The 15065-nt window shown below is 43.8% G+C and overlaps 2 protein-coding genes across 2 annotated transcripts in view; one reads left to right on the top strand and one right to left on the bottom strand.

Moving 5' to 3' along the window:
- The first annotated feature begins 691 nt into the window (after positions 1–691).
- The window catches only part of LOC108270429 (uncharacterized), a 58877-nt gene continuing 44503 nt past the window's right edge, over positions 692–15065 (top strand). The window contains exon 1 of the mRNA XM_017477121.3: positions 692–756. Within this exon, the coding sequence (XP_017332610.1) occupies positions 724–756 (33 nt within the window). The 5' untranslated portion in view covers positions 692–723. The remainder of the gene's footprint in view (positions 757–15065) is intronic.
- LOC128633611 (uncharacterized) lies at positions 5834–14059 on the bottom strand. The gene is made up of 4 exons (XM_053682934.1): positions 13719–14059; positions 13568–13604; positions 7152–7348; positions 5834–6909 (listed from the first exon to the last, which is right to left on the bottom strand). Exons 1-4 carry the CDS (start codon positions 13943–13945, stop codon positions 5937–5939), a joined length of 1434 nt encoding a protein of 477 aa, XP_053538909.1. The 5' UTR covers positions 13946–14059; the 3' UTR covers positions 5834–5936.

The raw sequence follows: 15065 nt of genomic DNA, 5'->3' as shown, positions 1-15065 counted from the left end.
TGCTTAGGAGTTCATCTTGCCTCTGTGCACAATATCATACTTTCTGTGTCTGCATGTGAGTGGCTATTTTAAATTGAGGTGCAATGCCTAGGGAATTGGTTATCAATTTCTTCTGAAGACCTCTGTGGAAGAAATAGCCTTAAGATGAGCTACATTGACAATCAAGCTGCCACCCTTATCTGCTCAAAAGTATAAATGAGGTACATGCACAGTAAGTCGCTCTAAATAAGGGTGTCTGCCAAATGCCATAAATAAGCAATAAGTACTCTTATGTATTACCTTATATCTGGGCTACATTACACCAGTAATATTAAAGAGGGATAGATACTTATTTAAGATTCTCCTTGCAGCTGCTAAACAAGCCTTTAAGTATTATTCAGGAAAGGAAGAAAATAGCTTAAGCACTAAGACTGAAAGAAAACTTGCTGTTAAACAAATGGGAGAAAGGGATAATATAGTTAAATAAATCATAAGGACATAGTCTCTCTCTCTCTCTCTCTCTCTCTCTCTCTCTCTCTCTCTCTCTCTCTCTCGGAGCGTATATTATTTCCTGCCTCCTGTTGGGCCATTCCACAAGCTCTACTTCCCCATAGCCCTTAAGTTTCTATTTCCACAGAATGTCTGTGAGATCTGGGACGGGGCGGAGCACATGATATAAAGGCAGCGTTGGAAGGATGACAGTCATGAGACATTTCATTGGCTGTCTGATCCACATTCTGAAAAATGGCAAACGCGAATCCACAGCAACATGAAGAGGTACGAAACTAAAATATAAAAACGACCAATTTAACTTCTTCATATACTGTTAAATTTATGTACTATTTTATATGTACTTTATATACTATATAATAACCATATATGCTCTAAACATATACTAATAATAATGTATTAAGAATGCATACTATGAGATCACATGTGAAAAAGAATTGTTCATGTGTACATAAGTTATTTTTACAGTGAGTGTTGCATATTTATGTAGATTACCATCCGCGAGAGAATAAATGTACGTGAAAAAACGGAGCACTTCATCAAAGGGAAGCATTGTAGTTTAAAGGAACTGAAAGAGCAGATGCCCAGGCAGAAGGTTCAGGATCAAATGGTGAAGCATTTAATAAAGGAGATCCCACCCTACCCAACTCCAGTTGAATTTTGGGTTTCAGATGTAGCCCATGTTACTGAGGATTCCGGATTAATGGGGATACTGAAGTCTGAGGAGTTCAGACCTCGAACAGAAGATTTCTCATGGTGGGGTTTAAAAGTTAACGAAGAGGAGATAAGGGCAGCAGAGATGCGCTACATGGAGCGTAATTTCCCAAACCAAGCACCAGAGCTGAATGAGCAGGAACCATTTCTGGAGAAGTTCACCACATCACCCGCATTCAAAACAGAGAAATCCCGCTATGGAAATTATCGCTTCACATTTCCCCTCACGGATCTGATGCAGTGGTACAAGGAACAGAACTGTGGAGGAGAAGAGCCGGTTCTCAGAGTGTACGAGACTGTCACTTACAAACAGGAGATTATGTACACCGTGCTGATTCACAGTCCTGAGGATAACACTCGTTTTACACAGTACCCGCTTCTTGAAGAGAATGAATTGGTTCGTTATCAGGATGGGAAGATTATCTGGAAAGCACAAGCCATTTGTAACATCCACAGGTGTCAGTTTGTTTTAGGAAAAGTACAAGATCCTCCTGAAATGAAGTATTTTGTCTGGGATCACGTTAGTTTAGTATTTCACTTGCCAAATTGTAAGACCATGAAAATCCCCAGAGAACGGCTTATAAAAGCCCTCGAGACCTGTAAACTTGCTGATATAAATCTCTCGTGGTACAAAGGACCTAAAGACAAAGAGGCACGCTTCTCAGAAGCAAAGATGAAAGTGAGTGAATTGAAAAGAGAGCTGGAAGAGAACTAGAAAGAAAAAGAGAGCAAAGATGATAATATAAAAATGGAGGTAGATCCATGATTGTGAACGATTCAAAGTAGGAGTTAGACAGTAAAGAGGATGAAGATCAGTCAAAAAGTGTAAGACGTATTCATGGGTAGAAAGTACAAAATACCTCTCATACTGTATATTTAACCATATTGTTATTTTTGCCACATAAGATGTAATATTCATATCTAATTTCCATCAATTCAGAAATAATCCCAACATTGTAATGTTTTGTAATCATTTTTGTTTAAGAAATGTGTAATGATCATTTTCTGGATTTATTGTGACGTACAAATGATAATATGTATGTAACAGGAGATGAATAAAAAGTTCTCTGTGATTTAATTTTCATTTAGTTCTCTGTGATTTCATTTTCTTTACATAAAAAAGGATTAGTTTACTATTAGGAAGGATTTCATCATGTGTGTGGCAGACAGTGGTGCCGGGAGTAGGTGAACCTTTGTAAGCGGAGTTGAACTTCCCTGCTTTTACCCGTCTAAATATTATTTTGGATTATAAACTGAAAACAAAAAAATCTCAGAAGAACTTTTGATCCGAGTTGTTGAATGACATTTACGCTGTTGTCATTTTTTGTACCTCAAGTGCTGTTCTGACTGAACTGTACAGAGTTGTCTGTTACATTAGCCCTGGAGGAGGGGAAAGGAGAGAAACACGCACAAAGTGAAATACACTCCTACGTGAAGGATGCAAATGGTGAGGACTGTGAGAGCGTCTCAATCAACTCCCTTGTTCAGGAGTCAGGGAGTCGGGCATTTTAAGGGCTGTCTGAATCACAAAATCCTTCCAGTACACTGGAAAGTTTACGCCCCCCAAAAAATCCCACAATACTCTGCAAAAACCAGGAATCATTGATGCTCACTATGACTGCGTTCACGCCATGTCAGAATTACTGTAATTACTAGATGACAACCCGGACGTTCTACTTGGAGCTGTTCACATCCTCCGACTCGGAGGACCTTGAACTCTGGAATGCGAAATTAGACATTAGATGGTTATCTAACTCTGTACTAGCTACATTAATCTGGGAGCTGATTACCATATTCAATTCAATTTCAATTCAGTTTTATTTGTATAGTGCTTTTTACAATACCCACTGTCTCAAAGCAGCTTTACAGAAACATATAAACACAGAATACAGATTTTAAATGTGTGAATTTATCCCAATTGAGCAAGCCGGTGGCGACGGTGGCAAGGGAAACCTCCCTTAAGATGTTAAGAGGAAGAAACCTTGAGAGGAACCAGACTCAGAAGGGAACCCATCCTCATCTGGGTAACAACAGATGGTGTGAAAAAGTTCATTATGGTTTTATATGAAGTCTGTTTGGCCTTAGAAGCAGCCGTAGTCCCAACAATCTGGAATTGGGGTAGATGAGAGCTCCATCCAGAGGTAGGGCATCCAAAACGGATCAGGCAGGTCCGGAGAGCAGAGAGGATCAGGATCTCTAGAATCTCCATAAAATCGTGTGTGGCTCGACAGAAGGAGAGAGGGAGAGAAGAGATTATTAGGACTGTGCTTTGCATAACAAAAAGTCTAGTCATGGTAGGATTGAGTAAACAAATACGTTTTAAGCCTAGACTTAAACACTGAGACTGTGTCTGAGTCCCGAACACTAATTGGAAGGCTGTTCCATAAGTGTTCTATAAGAGAAAGCACTTCCCCTGCTGTAGCCTTCGCTATTCGAGGTACCGTCAGATAGCCTGCATCTTTTGATCTAAGTAGGCGTGGCGGATCATAAAAGACCAAAAGGTCGCTTAGATACTGTGGCACGAGACCATTTAGTGCTTTATAGGTTAATAATAGTATTTAATAATAGAGATTTCACTGGGAGCCAATGCAGTGTTGATAAGATCGGGGTGATATGGTCGTATCTTCTGGTTCTAGTTAGGACTCTAGCAGCTGCATTCTGGACTAACTGGAGTTTGTTTATTCTCCTACTGGAACGTCCAGACAGTAAGGCATTACAGTAATCTAGTCTAGAGGTGACGAAAGCATGAACTATTTCTGCATCATGTAGTGACAATATATTTCTTATTTTAGAAATATTTCTGAGATGAAAAAAGGCTATCCTAGTAATATTATCTACATGAGCATCAAATGATAGACTGGAGTCAATAATTACTCCAAGGTCTTTTACTGCTGTACATGACGAAACAGAAAGTCCATCCAGAGTAACAATGAGATCAGAAAGATTACTTCTAGCTACACGTGGTCCTAGTACAAGTACTTCTGTCTTATCAGAATTAAGTAAGAGGAAGTTAATAAGCATCCAACGTCTAATGTCCTTTACACATTCCTCAACTTTATTAAGCTGCTGTCTGTCCTCTGGCTTCGCTGAAACATACAGCTGTGTGTCATCAGCATAACAGTGGAAGCTAATTCCATGTTTACGAATAATTTGACCTAGAGGTAGCACATATAAAGTAAAAAGCAGTGGGCCTAAAACAGAACCTTGTGGAACACCAAATTTAACCTCGGTATGCGTGGAGAAGTCTCCATTTACATCTACGAACTGATAACGATCGGTCTAATAAGACCTGAGCCAGGACTGTTCCCTTAATGCCAACAACATTTTCTAATCTATCAAGGAGAATAGTATGATCTATAGTATCAAAAGCTGCACTAAGGTCAAGTAACACAAGCAAGGAGACACAACTCTGATCAGAGGCCAGTAGTAGGTCATTTGCTACTTTAACTAACGCTGTCTCTGTGCTATGATGAGGTCTAAATCCTGACTGATGCATTTCATGAATGTTATTCCTATGCAAGTACGAACAAAACTGCTGTGCTACAACCTTTTCTAAGATCTTGGAGATGAAAGGGAGATTTGATATAGGTCTATAGCTGGACAGTTGAGAGGGGTCAAGGTCAGGGTTTTTAAGCAGGGGTTTAATAACTGCTAATTTAAATGATTTAGGTACATAGCCAGTGGTAAGGGAAGAATTGATTATATTTAAAAACAGTTCAATTACTCCAGGACAAATCTGTTTAAAGAAACATGTAGGTTTCTAGGTGGTGCTAACTTTTTCTCTCTAATTATTTTTCTTAGGATCAGACAGTGATCCAAATCTAATCGATGTCTCTGGGAGGTTACTGATGAAGCTCGGTAGCTCGATGAACCAAAGATGTTAAAGCGTATAAATCCACACACAATTTATTGTCACTTGACGTCTTTATTAAAATACCGACGTATCATAATTATTAGTTGTTTTATAAAGCTAAGTAGTTAGAATTAAATGAGGGAAGGAGTAATAACAGCCTCCTGAACATCCAGATGGACAGATGTTGTTCTTGTGTGTCGGTGCTTTGTAGTCATAAAAATGATTTTCTCATAACCCGTTTACTCTTCATGACAGGGTGAGGAACTGAACAAGCCGAGAGTCTCTGAATAGAGCTGCTGCTCTTATGAATTGAGAAGAGCCACCTGACTGTCATCTGAGCACATGCACATTGCACAACTTTAAAATAAAAAAAATAATTAAAAAAAAAGAATCCCAGATGTTAATGTGGTCTCAGATTTGGGAGCACACTGTATATTTCTTGCACAAAGGAGACAGTGGAGAGATTGAGGTTGTAGAGTTGGTGTTCTTCATTCTTGAGCATTCAGTCTGACAGGCAATATCACACACATCATCAGCAGCATTCATTGACCTCAACTTTATTTATCATTTCTGCAGGGTTAGAGAGTGGATTGATCTCTGCCGCAGCTGGTACAGGCTCTGTAGATGCGGGAGAAGCTCCTGGTCAGTCGTTTGCGGAAATTCCTGAAGCGTCTGGAGGCCTGTTGTTACAATATTTACATTTACAATATTTGTTACAATATTACTTTTTCATAGTAAAAGACAGAAATCCTTCATACCTTAAATCCACAGCAGTTTATAGGTGGGTTTTTCTCCGGAATAATGTCAAACCAACGTCTCTCCATCTCTTCGATGGATACAAGTGCTGGATCTGCAGAGCCGCCATGACTTATAGTCCCTGCTATCTTACGAAGGGAATCTGCTTGCACACGTACAGTGTCCTTTTCAGCTGGTCTGTCCAAGATGTTTTTTCTGGTTCATGTTCTGCATCTGAGCCTGAAATGACTTCAGGAGTACTGCATGAAGCACTTTCATTAGACCATGGCAGGGGTGGACGTTTAGAGCCTTGTTTCAGCACACATTTTGACAAGCACATGTTGGACTCAAGTACTGTGTCCTTTCCTTTTTTGAACAAAGGCTTTTTTTCATCTGTTATTTGGTGAACATGGCCATCATCCATAACAGAAATCGGAATGACAGCGGCATCATCACCTTTCATTGACTCTGCTGAGAAATCTGGTTTCACAGGACTTCCTATAAACAAAGGCAAGCACTTGGTGGACTCCTCTGCGAAAGTGTAAATTGGCTCGGAATGGCAGGGGATGGAATTTATGGTGTTGACCTCAGTCCCTGCAGTCTCAAAAAGAGAATCTGAGGAACAGGTCCTGACAAAACTTCCTCCTCTGTTTGATTTGAAGAAAGGTTCCGCCATTAGATTTGCTAAAGCACATGCGTTTTTACGTGCTTCATGAACACGGCCATTTTTCGCGATATAAATTGGAATGACACGATCATCATCTTTTTCCTCAGCAGCACTGACTAAACCACTGACCACTATTTCAATCATTTCCTTGGCATCAGAAGTCGTCACTACGTTGGGGTCCAAACTTGTTAAAACGCGTGAAAAATGTTTCACCAGCAGATCACTCACATCCCACATAGCCCTGTTTTTGAGCTGCACTGAATCGCCAGATTCAAGCTTAACATGAGACTTACGAGAGATCTTTTTGAGTGACTTGATTATCTTATTAGCCACGGTCTTTAACTTTTTCCGTGATGCGACCCTCCGGATTGCCTCCTGCATTGCAGCTTTGATTTTAGTGATGGCTGTTTGAATGGAGTTCTGTACCAAATCAGAGGAGTCTTCTGGTAGACTGGAATGAGAGAAAATTGATGCAAAAGTCATCCATAAATAATCAGAATAAAAGGTACTCTCACCACAATATTTATAGCAATAAAATAGAAGTAGTTCTTAGACAATCACTTCAATTTTAGTCACTTAAACAGCAGAGTAAAGTTCATCCCTGAATATTAACAGTGGACACTGACACTTGATTGTCAGAGTTCAAAGTTGTGGGTGTTCATACACAGGTTGTTATACGGTACATGGGTTTACCTTTGACCTGAGCGGCTCGGTGTTGCAGAACGGCTCCTTGATTCACATTCATCCTTTTCCTTCAGCTTAGCTTTTGCACGGAGAACCGATTCAATCCCGAAACGTTCGATGAGATCCGGCATCATCTTCCCAATCACGGACTCCGACATGGACGTCACGATTTCGGTGCAGAGAGATGCAAACTTCTGTTTCGTGTACTGTTTAAACGGCACAGAAACAAAGAAAACAGGTTATGAATATGTCCCTGAGAAGGGAACGAGATGTTGCGTGAGTCTGTGTAAAATCATGCCTATTTATAAGCCTGCCGTGGTCAGGTGATGTGGCATATCGTGCGTTGCGTGACTATATATATTGTCTGAAGTGCAGACGCAATTTACAAGCATACCCAAGTATGATAAAGCCACGAAACATCTCATTCCCTTCTCTGGGAAAAGGGTTACATGTGTAACACAGACTTTCCCTTTCAAGGTGAACTCAACGTTGCGTGAGCTTCATGCTGTGGAAATGAGTACTGAGATGAGTACCGCTCTATCATACTGAGGGTATGGCGAGTCACAGAGGCTCCATCAATAGGGGTGTGACTGACCAAAAATGGCGGCCACTTAGACCCTAATTGTTGAAGGAGCCAACTTTGGTCAAAAACGATCCTGTAAGAACTCCAGGACTGTAGCATTGTGCCATTTACTGGGTCTCACTGATGTTCCTAGTGTTTAACATGGTCTCTACAACCTCGGTTGAAAGATCGGAATGCATGAGCTGGTGCCCCTCAGGGGCCATGCCCCCAGTTTCCATAGTTCCGGCCGAGGGTGATAAACCCTCTGGCTTCAGACAATAGATCCCTGTGAACGGGAATCTCCCAGGGAGTGCCGTCCAGCAGAAATATCATCTCCAAGAACCATATACAAGCTGGCCAATAAGGCCAAACTGTAATACCGAATGAATGCATGCGGAATAGACCACCCCGCCACAGCACACACATCGTGTAAGGGTACCCCTTAGATAAAGCCTTTGAGGAAGAGACCCCCCTCCCACTCATGGAATGAGCCCCTATGCACCTAGGTGTAGCTAGACCGCGTGCCTCATGAGCAATAGAGATTGCTTCCACTATCCAGATAGAGATGCGCTGCTTTGACCCAGCATCACCTTTACTGTCACTGCCAAGCAGACCAGCAACTGCTCCAGACTTATGCCACTGGCCAGAGCGGTGAATGTAAGTACAAGGAGCCCTTACTGGACACAATGGGTGCAATCTTCCTCATTCCTACTGGCTGGGGACCAGACGCACTTAGGGCACTTAGGAATAATCCAGCCTAGGATATAGGGAGGCCTTGGCTAATCCAGGGGCATAGTCAAGGCAGGAAAGGTCAACAGAGTTGTCAGGGTCAGCCAAAAGAGCTAACTTTAGGGTCAGAAGCTGACTCTACGGGATCAAATAGGGTGCCTGACAGACCTTCCTGGACCACAGAAGGTTTCAGGACAGTATTCGTGGTCTGCAGATGGGCCTCAGCCAACTGACACCATGCATAAACCTCGAAGTTGGAGGATGTTGCCCCACAGAGGCTCCATCAATAGGGGTGTGGCTGGCCAAAATAGGGGACAGTTCCAGGTTTTCAGAGCATGTAGGCATTGCCACGTGACACTGATTATTCTCAGGGGTTCTTGGATGACCACTGAATCGTCTCATATTCACAATAAGCATGCTCCAGTCACATAAAAATTATGCTCTGGTTCCGCCCTCTGGCGCCTTGGGTTGGTGTTCCATACCAGAAGGAGAAGTCGCTTCACCACCTCCGAATCCTGGAAGCGGAGAGCCGGATGCGGAGGAAAGAGCAAGAGATAGAGCAGCTCTAGTCTCTGATTCCCCCTCCAGATCCATACGGGACCCGTGGGATTTGAGCAGCCACCCCAGAGTCCTGAGGTTCAGGACTTTGTTAAGTATACTTAGAGTGTACAGGCTTGATAGGGAATTTCCGTTTAGGCCCACTTAAAGTTGATCGGCCAAGGGTGAAGTCTGAACCTCTGGTTATTTTTAATATTCTTCTAGTTAATGTGTACATGGGAAACTATGACATGATTATATAAAGCTAATTTTACTCAGATATAATTGGTCTATCTCTGTAGATTTTAGTGGTCATGACCTCTGTTTAGAAATAATTAAGTGTTACTATATATCATTATGACTAGCAAGAGGTCTGCTCTTATTGTTTCAGGTTTGATGACGATCAACCTCAATGGCCCACCAGTTTCAGTGTTCACCCAGAGAAATATGGAAAGTCCTGAGCAAGACACCATCATACTGCAATTCACAGTCAGGGCAATGTAAACCTGTTGTCACGTATCGTGACGGAGCAGAGATAGGACGGATGCAATTGCAGTATGAACAGGTTTTAGTTAGGAGAGATAAATCCAAAGCGTGATCCAAAATGTAATCCACAAACATGCAAGAGGTCAGGCGATCGGCAAACAGTCATACACGGAGCAAGGCAGGATTCAAGGTCGTGGTCACGGAAAACAGGATCGAGACACAAAACATGAAACTAACAAGGACTATGAACTGGGAGTGGAGAAACCAGCGTGAACTAACTCTAAACATGGAACGTGACTATGACTACTAAACGAACTAATCTAACTCTACGATACTATAGCTTATCTATTCTAATATTCCGCGTTGTGTGCTGGGAGGCGCGCCGTATATTAGCGGACATGATCAGTGTCGTAAATGCTCACAGCTGAGGGCGTTTCAGACACACGTGAAAATCCCAGCCAATGACAGAACAGGGAGGAGACATGACAGAAACATAAACAAACACACGTGTCCAAATGTCACTACTGTCAACAACGGAAAATTGTTTCATTCGTGCTTAGAGCACGCTGCTTCAAGCGGAAATCGTGGCAGAACCCCCCCCCCAAGGGCACTCCTCCTGGAGTGCCATGAAACATCCATCTCCATTGGCGGCCCCGGCCCCCTAGGCAGAATGTCCCAAGCAGAGCCAGGAGACCGCACGGCCTTCTTGACGACACAAAAAAGCAGAGCGACGTACACGGCAGAGCAGGGAAGCAGAGCAACATCCTTGGCGGAGCATGAAAGCGGAGCGACGTCCTCAGCTGAACAGGGAAACAGAGCGACGACCACAGCTGGGCAGACAGGCTGAGCGAAGTCCTCGGCGGAGCATGAAGGCAGAGCAACGACCACAGCCAGGCAGGCAGGCTGAGCGAAGCCCTTGGCGGAGCATGAAAGCGGAGCGACGTCCTCGGCTGAACAGGGAAACAGAGCGTGGTACTCAGCAGAGCTGGGGAGCAGGGCGACGTCCTCGTCGGAGCATGAAAGCGGAGCGACATCCTCGACGGAGCAGGAAAGTGGAGCGACGTCCTCGGCAGAACATGAAGACAGAGCAACGTCCTCGGCGGAGCAGGAAAGCAGAGCGACGTCCTCGGCGGAGCAGGGGAACAGAGTGCTGTACTCAGCAGAGCAGGGAAGCAGGGCGACGTCCTCGTCAGAGCATGAAAGCAGAGCGACGTCCCCGGCTAAACAGGTAGGCAGAGTGACAACCACAACTGGGCAGACAGGCTGAGCGACGTCCTCGGCGGAACATGAAGACAGAGCGATGACCACAGCTGGGCAGGAAAGCAGAGCGACGTCCTCATCGGAGCAGGGAAGCAGAGCGATGTCCTCGTCGGAGCAGGGAAGCAGAGCGACGTCCTCGTCGGAGCAGGGAAGCAGAACGACGTCCACAGCTGAGCAGGGAGGCTGAGCGACGTCCACAGCTGAGCAGGGAGGCTGAGCGACGATCCACAGCTGAACAGGAAGGCTGAGCGACGTCCACAGCAGAGCCTGCAAGCTGAACTTGGCTGGTCATGTCAGCAGACTGGGTTGTGAGCAAAGCTTGGTTGTCCGTGTCAACAGACACTTGGTTGTGCATGTCAGCAGACATGGACGTGAGCAGAGCTTGGTTGTCCCCGTCAGCTGACTTGGGCGTGAACATAACTTGGTTGGTTAGGTCCTCAGACGTAGACATGAGCAGAGCTTGGTTGTTTGTTTCAGCAAACTCCGGCGTGAGCAGAACTTGGTTGAACGGTTCTTCTGACTTGGGTGCGAGCATAACTTGGTGGGTCAGGTCATCAGACGGGAACATGAGCAGAGCTTGGTTGTTTGTTTCAACAGACACTTGGTTGTGCGTGTCAGCAGACTTGGGCGTGAGCAGAACTTGGCTGTGCGTGTCAGCAGACTCGGGCATGAGTAGAACTTGGCTGTGCGTGTCAGCAGACTCGGGTGTGAGCAGAACTTGGTCGGCCATATCAGTAGACTTGGGCTTGAGCAGAACTTGGTTGGCCGTATCAGTAAACTTGGATGTGAGCAGAACGTGGTCGGCCATGTCAGTAGACTTGACTTGGATTTCAGGGACTTGAGACTGGACTTGGACTTCAGTGACTGGAGACTTGACTTGGACTTCAGAGACTAGAGACTTGACTTTGACTTGGACCTCAGGGTTGAGCTCCGGTGATGGAGCCTCCCTGTTGACCTCTAGCTGGAGCTCGGCAGGTGAGCCCACCTCGTGGGTCTCAGGTTCGAGCTCTGAAGTCGCCAGGTTGACCTCAGGCTGGAGCTCCGGAGCTGAGACCTCCCCGTAGGTCTTGTGCTGGAGCTCTGAGGCTGCCATGTGGACCTCTGGCTGGAGCTCGGCAGGTGAGACCTCCTCATGGGTCTCAGGTTCGAGCTCTGAGGTCGCCAGGTTCACCTCCGGCTGGGGGTCAGGTGCTGAGACCTCCGACGGGCACTCTGAGGTCACCCTGTTGACCCTGGGCTAGATCTCTGCACGGGCTCTCCGGTGGAGTTTCTTATGCTCCCGCCAGCTGCTCTTGAAGTATTCCTGAGAGCAGTAGAATGCTTCCTGGAGACCCAGTTTTTTGCAGGTAGGGCACTGTAGCTTGGTCTCCCTCCTGCAGCTCTCAGGCATGCATGTCGGTGCCACCTCCTCCACGTTGGCTGGAACCTGAAGCGGATTGGTGGAGGCTGACCTGTCAATCCCCTCATAGTAGGGGTTAAAGGGCAGGTCAGGCTGGGGCTGTCCATTGACTCTCCACCCCAGTAAATCCAGACCATGAAGTTGCCCTGGTTGCGTGAACTCCTCCTTAAAAAGTTCTGCAAACTGAGTGACATCCTGGAGGGCAGAGGACCCAGTGCTCACCAGCTGCTCCGCCCAGTCACGGGCCGGACAGCAAAACCTGGACACCAAGAATCCGATCCACTGTCTCTTAGTAGGCTTGGGAAACGCCAGGCTGCAGAAATATTCCTGGCAGCTGAAGAGGAACTCCAGCGAGTAGCTCCCCAATCCCGCTGTCTCTAGCGGCAGTTCAATGGCGTACCGTTGAGGGAACTGCACGGACAAGAAATGCGGCCAGTAATCCGAACGTTTCTGATAAGGTATTGTCCTGTTACTCCCCTTGTAGTGTGATGTCTCTCTCGTCTTCGTGCTGCATCCATGGTATGGCGGAATATTCTGTCACGTATCGTGACGGAGCAGAGATAGGACGGGTGCAATTGCAGTATGAACAGGTTTTATTTAGGAGAGAGACAGGCAGATAAATCCAAAGCGTGATCCAAAACGTAATCCACAAACATGCAAGAGGTCAGGCGATCGGCATACAGGCATACACGGAGCAAGGCAGGATTCAAGGTCATGGTCACGGAAAATATTCTCGAGACACAAAACATGAAACTAACAAGGACTATGAACTGGGAGCGGAGAAACCAGCGTGAACTAACTCTAAACATGGAACGTGACCATGACTACTAAACGAACTAATCTAACTCTACGATACTATAGCTTATCTATTCTAATATTCCGCGTTGTGTGCTGGGAGGCGCGCCGTATATAAGCGGACATGAACAGTGTCGTAAATGCTCACAGCTGAGGGCGATTCAGACACACGTGAAAATCCCAGCCAATGACAGAACAGGGAGGAGACATGACAGAAACATAAACAAACACACGTGTCCAAATGTCACTACTGTCAACAACGGAAAAGCAGGTGCTCGCGCATTCGTGCTTAGAGCACGCTGCTTCAAGGGGAAATCGTGACACCTGTAAATCTGACTGAAAATTCATACACAAATTTGTAACTGAATAAAGAAAGCATAAGTGAGCAATTTAATATCTTTACAGCTGACAATTTAGTATGTATTTTTATAACAGAGAGCAGCTGATGAGTTTATATAAGTGTGTGTATAAATGACAAACACACTGACTTATCTTCTGTCATTATTTGGCTGCTGTTGGGGCAGGAGGGGTTAGTCCTTTAATTTAGGACTAACCCACTGATGCCATGTTGTTTATTTAACAAGTAAAAACTGTAACTGTCGGCAGGTTTATGTTTTATACGAGAAATGATCAAATCGGGACACGTTAGCTTCTTACCTGATGCGTCATGTCCTCAGTCAAAGTCTTCCATTCCCTTATATAGAATTCACAAAGTTAATGATTTATTCATTGTCTATTAATGTGTGAAAGAATTCAATTTTATGTAGCTTAGGCATAAAAATTAGGAGGAAAAAAAACATCAACCTACTCATCACTCAGATGAAGAACGGTGTCCAAAATGTCCCTAAAGACCATCAGGGCCTGACGGCTCTGGAAGGCTGGAAAGGAAGATTCACGTGTTCCAGACTGATCCATTTTCTTCTTATAAACAATGTACAATAATGTAAGTAGTTCAGCAGCGGCTGTGTTTAAGTGTCTAGAATTAGAATTTAGAACCAGCTCCTGCTGTGATGTCACAGAGGCGCCCAGCAACATCAGAAATATTCAGTGCAGGAAAACAACATTTCCATTAAAGATGATAAATTGAGAAATAGGTCACACAAGCATATATACAAAATATACAGTCACGGGGAACAGAAAGTACACCCTCCTTCAGTCCTGTGTGTTAATTCGTTGTTCCTCACCAACTTCTGTAAACAAACAAATAACCTCAGACAACGACAACAGCACCAAGAAACAATAGATTTCAGTATGCAGTTGTTTTTTCCCCCAAAACACAAGTCAACAATACGATAAAATAGAAAAAGAGTCTTGTTCTAAGCTTCAGGGAATTTTCCAGTTCACCACACCACAAAAAGAATTTGAATGATGCATTTTTGAAAGAACGTGGTCTGAATTGCAGAAACCAGCGGATACTACTGATACTACTGAACCTTACTAAACCCAAAAATATCCATAATCCAGTTCAGAGGAAACAAATACTCGAATTATTGAATCTAATTTTCAGGATTCAAACCATCTTATTAACATCAGGAGAGAGAAATAAAAGAGAGGATGGTGATGGAACACATAGTATTTTTGCTTTTATTTATTTGTGTTTCTTTTCTGTTATCTCTATAGCTTTTGTGACAGTATGAAAGTTTTTAAATGTGCATCTTATAAAATGTTAGTAAATTTTAGTAGGGATTCAATAAAAAAAAATAGTGGAGAAAGCAATAAAAGCTATTTTCCTATAACAGCATGTCATGTTTTATTCCTTACTAATATAACTCATATTTATTTTATTCTACAATCAGTATTGCAAATCTGTTTGAATTTAGTTACAGGAACAGTTTGAGCTTTTTGTCTCACTTAATTTCTTTAAAAGCCAAAAACATGCTGTTGTTTTGATTTATTATGTCGTCATTTTGACTTCATAACTTGAACAGGATGATTGGTGTAACTTGATAGTATTTTATCATCTGGAAGACACGTAACTATCTTATTTAGAATCTGAAGGGCATCACTAAATGAAAAAAAAAACTTTAAACAAAACAATAACAATTTACTCTGATCATCCTGTTCAAAAGTTTACACCCCCCGGCTCTTAATGTATCGTGTTGCCTTCTTGAGCATCAGTGAACGTTTTGTAATAGTCGTGTACGATTCCCTCAGT

Source organism: Ictalurus punctatus, chromosome 9 (assembly GCF_001660625.3).
Source record: "Ictalurus punctatus breed USDA103 chromosome 9, Coco_2.0, whole genome shotgun sequence".
Lineage (NCBI taxonomy): Eukaryota > Metazoa > Chordata > Actinopteri > Siluriformes > Ictaluridae > Ictalurus > Ictalurus punctatus.
This window is presented reverse-complemented; position numbering and strand designations above follow the sequence as displayed.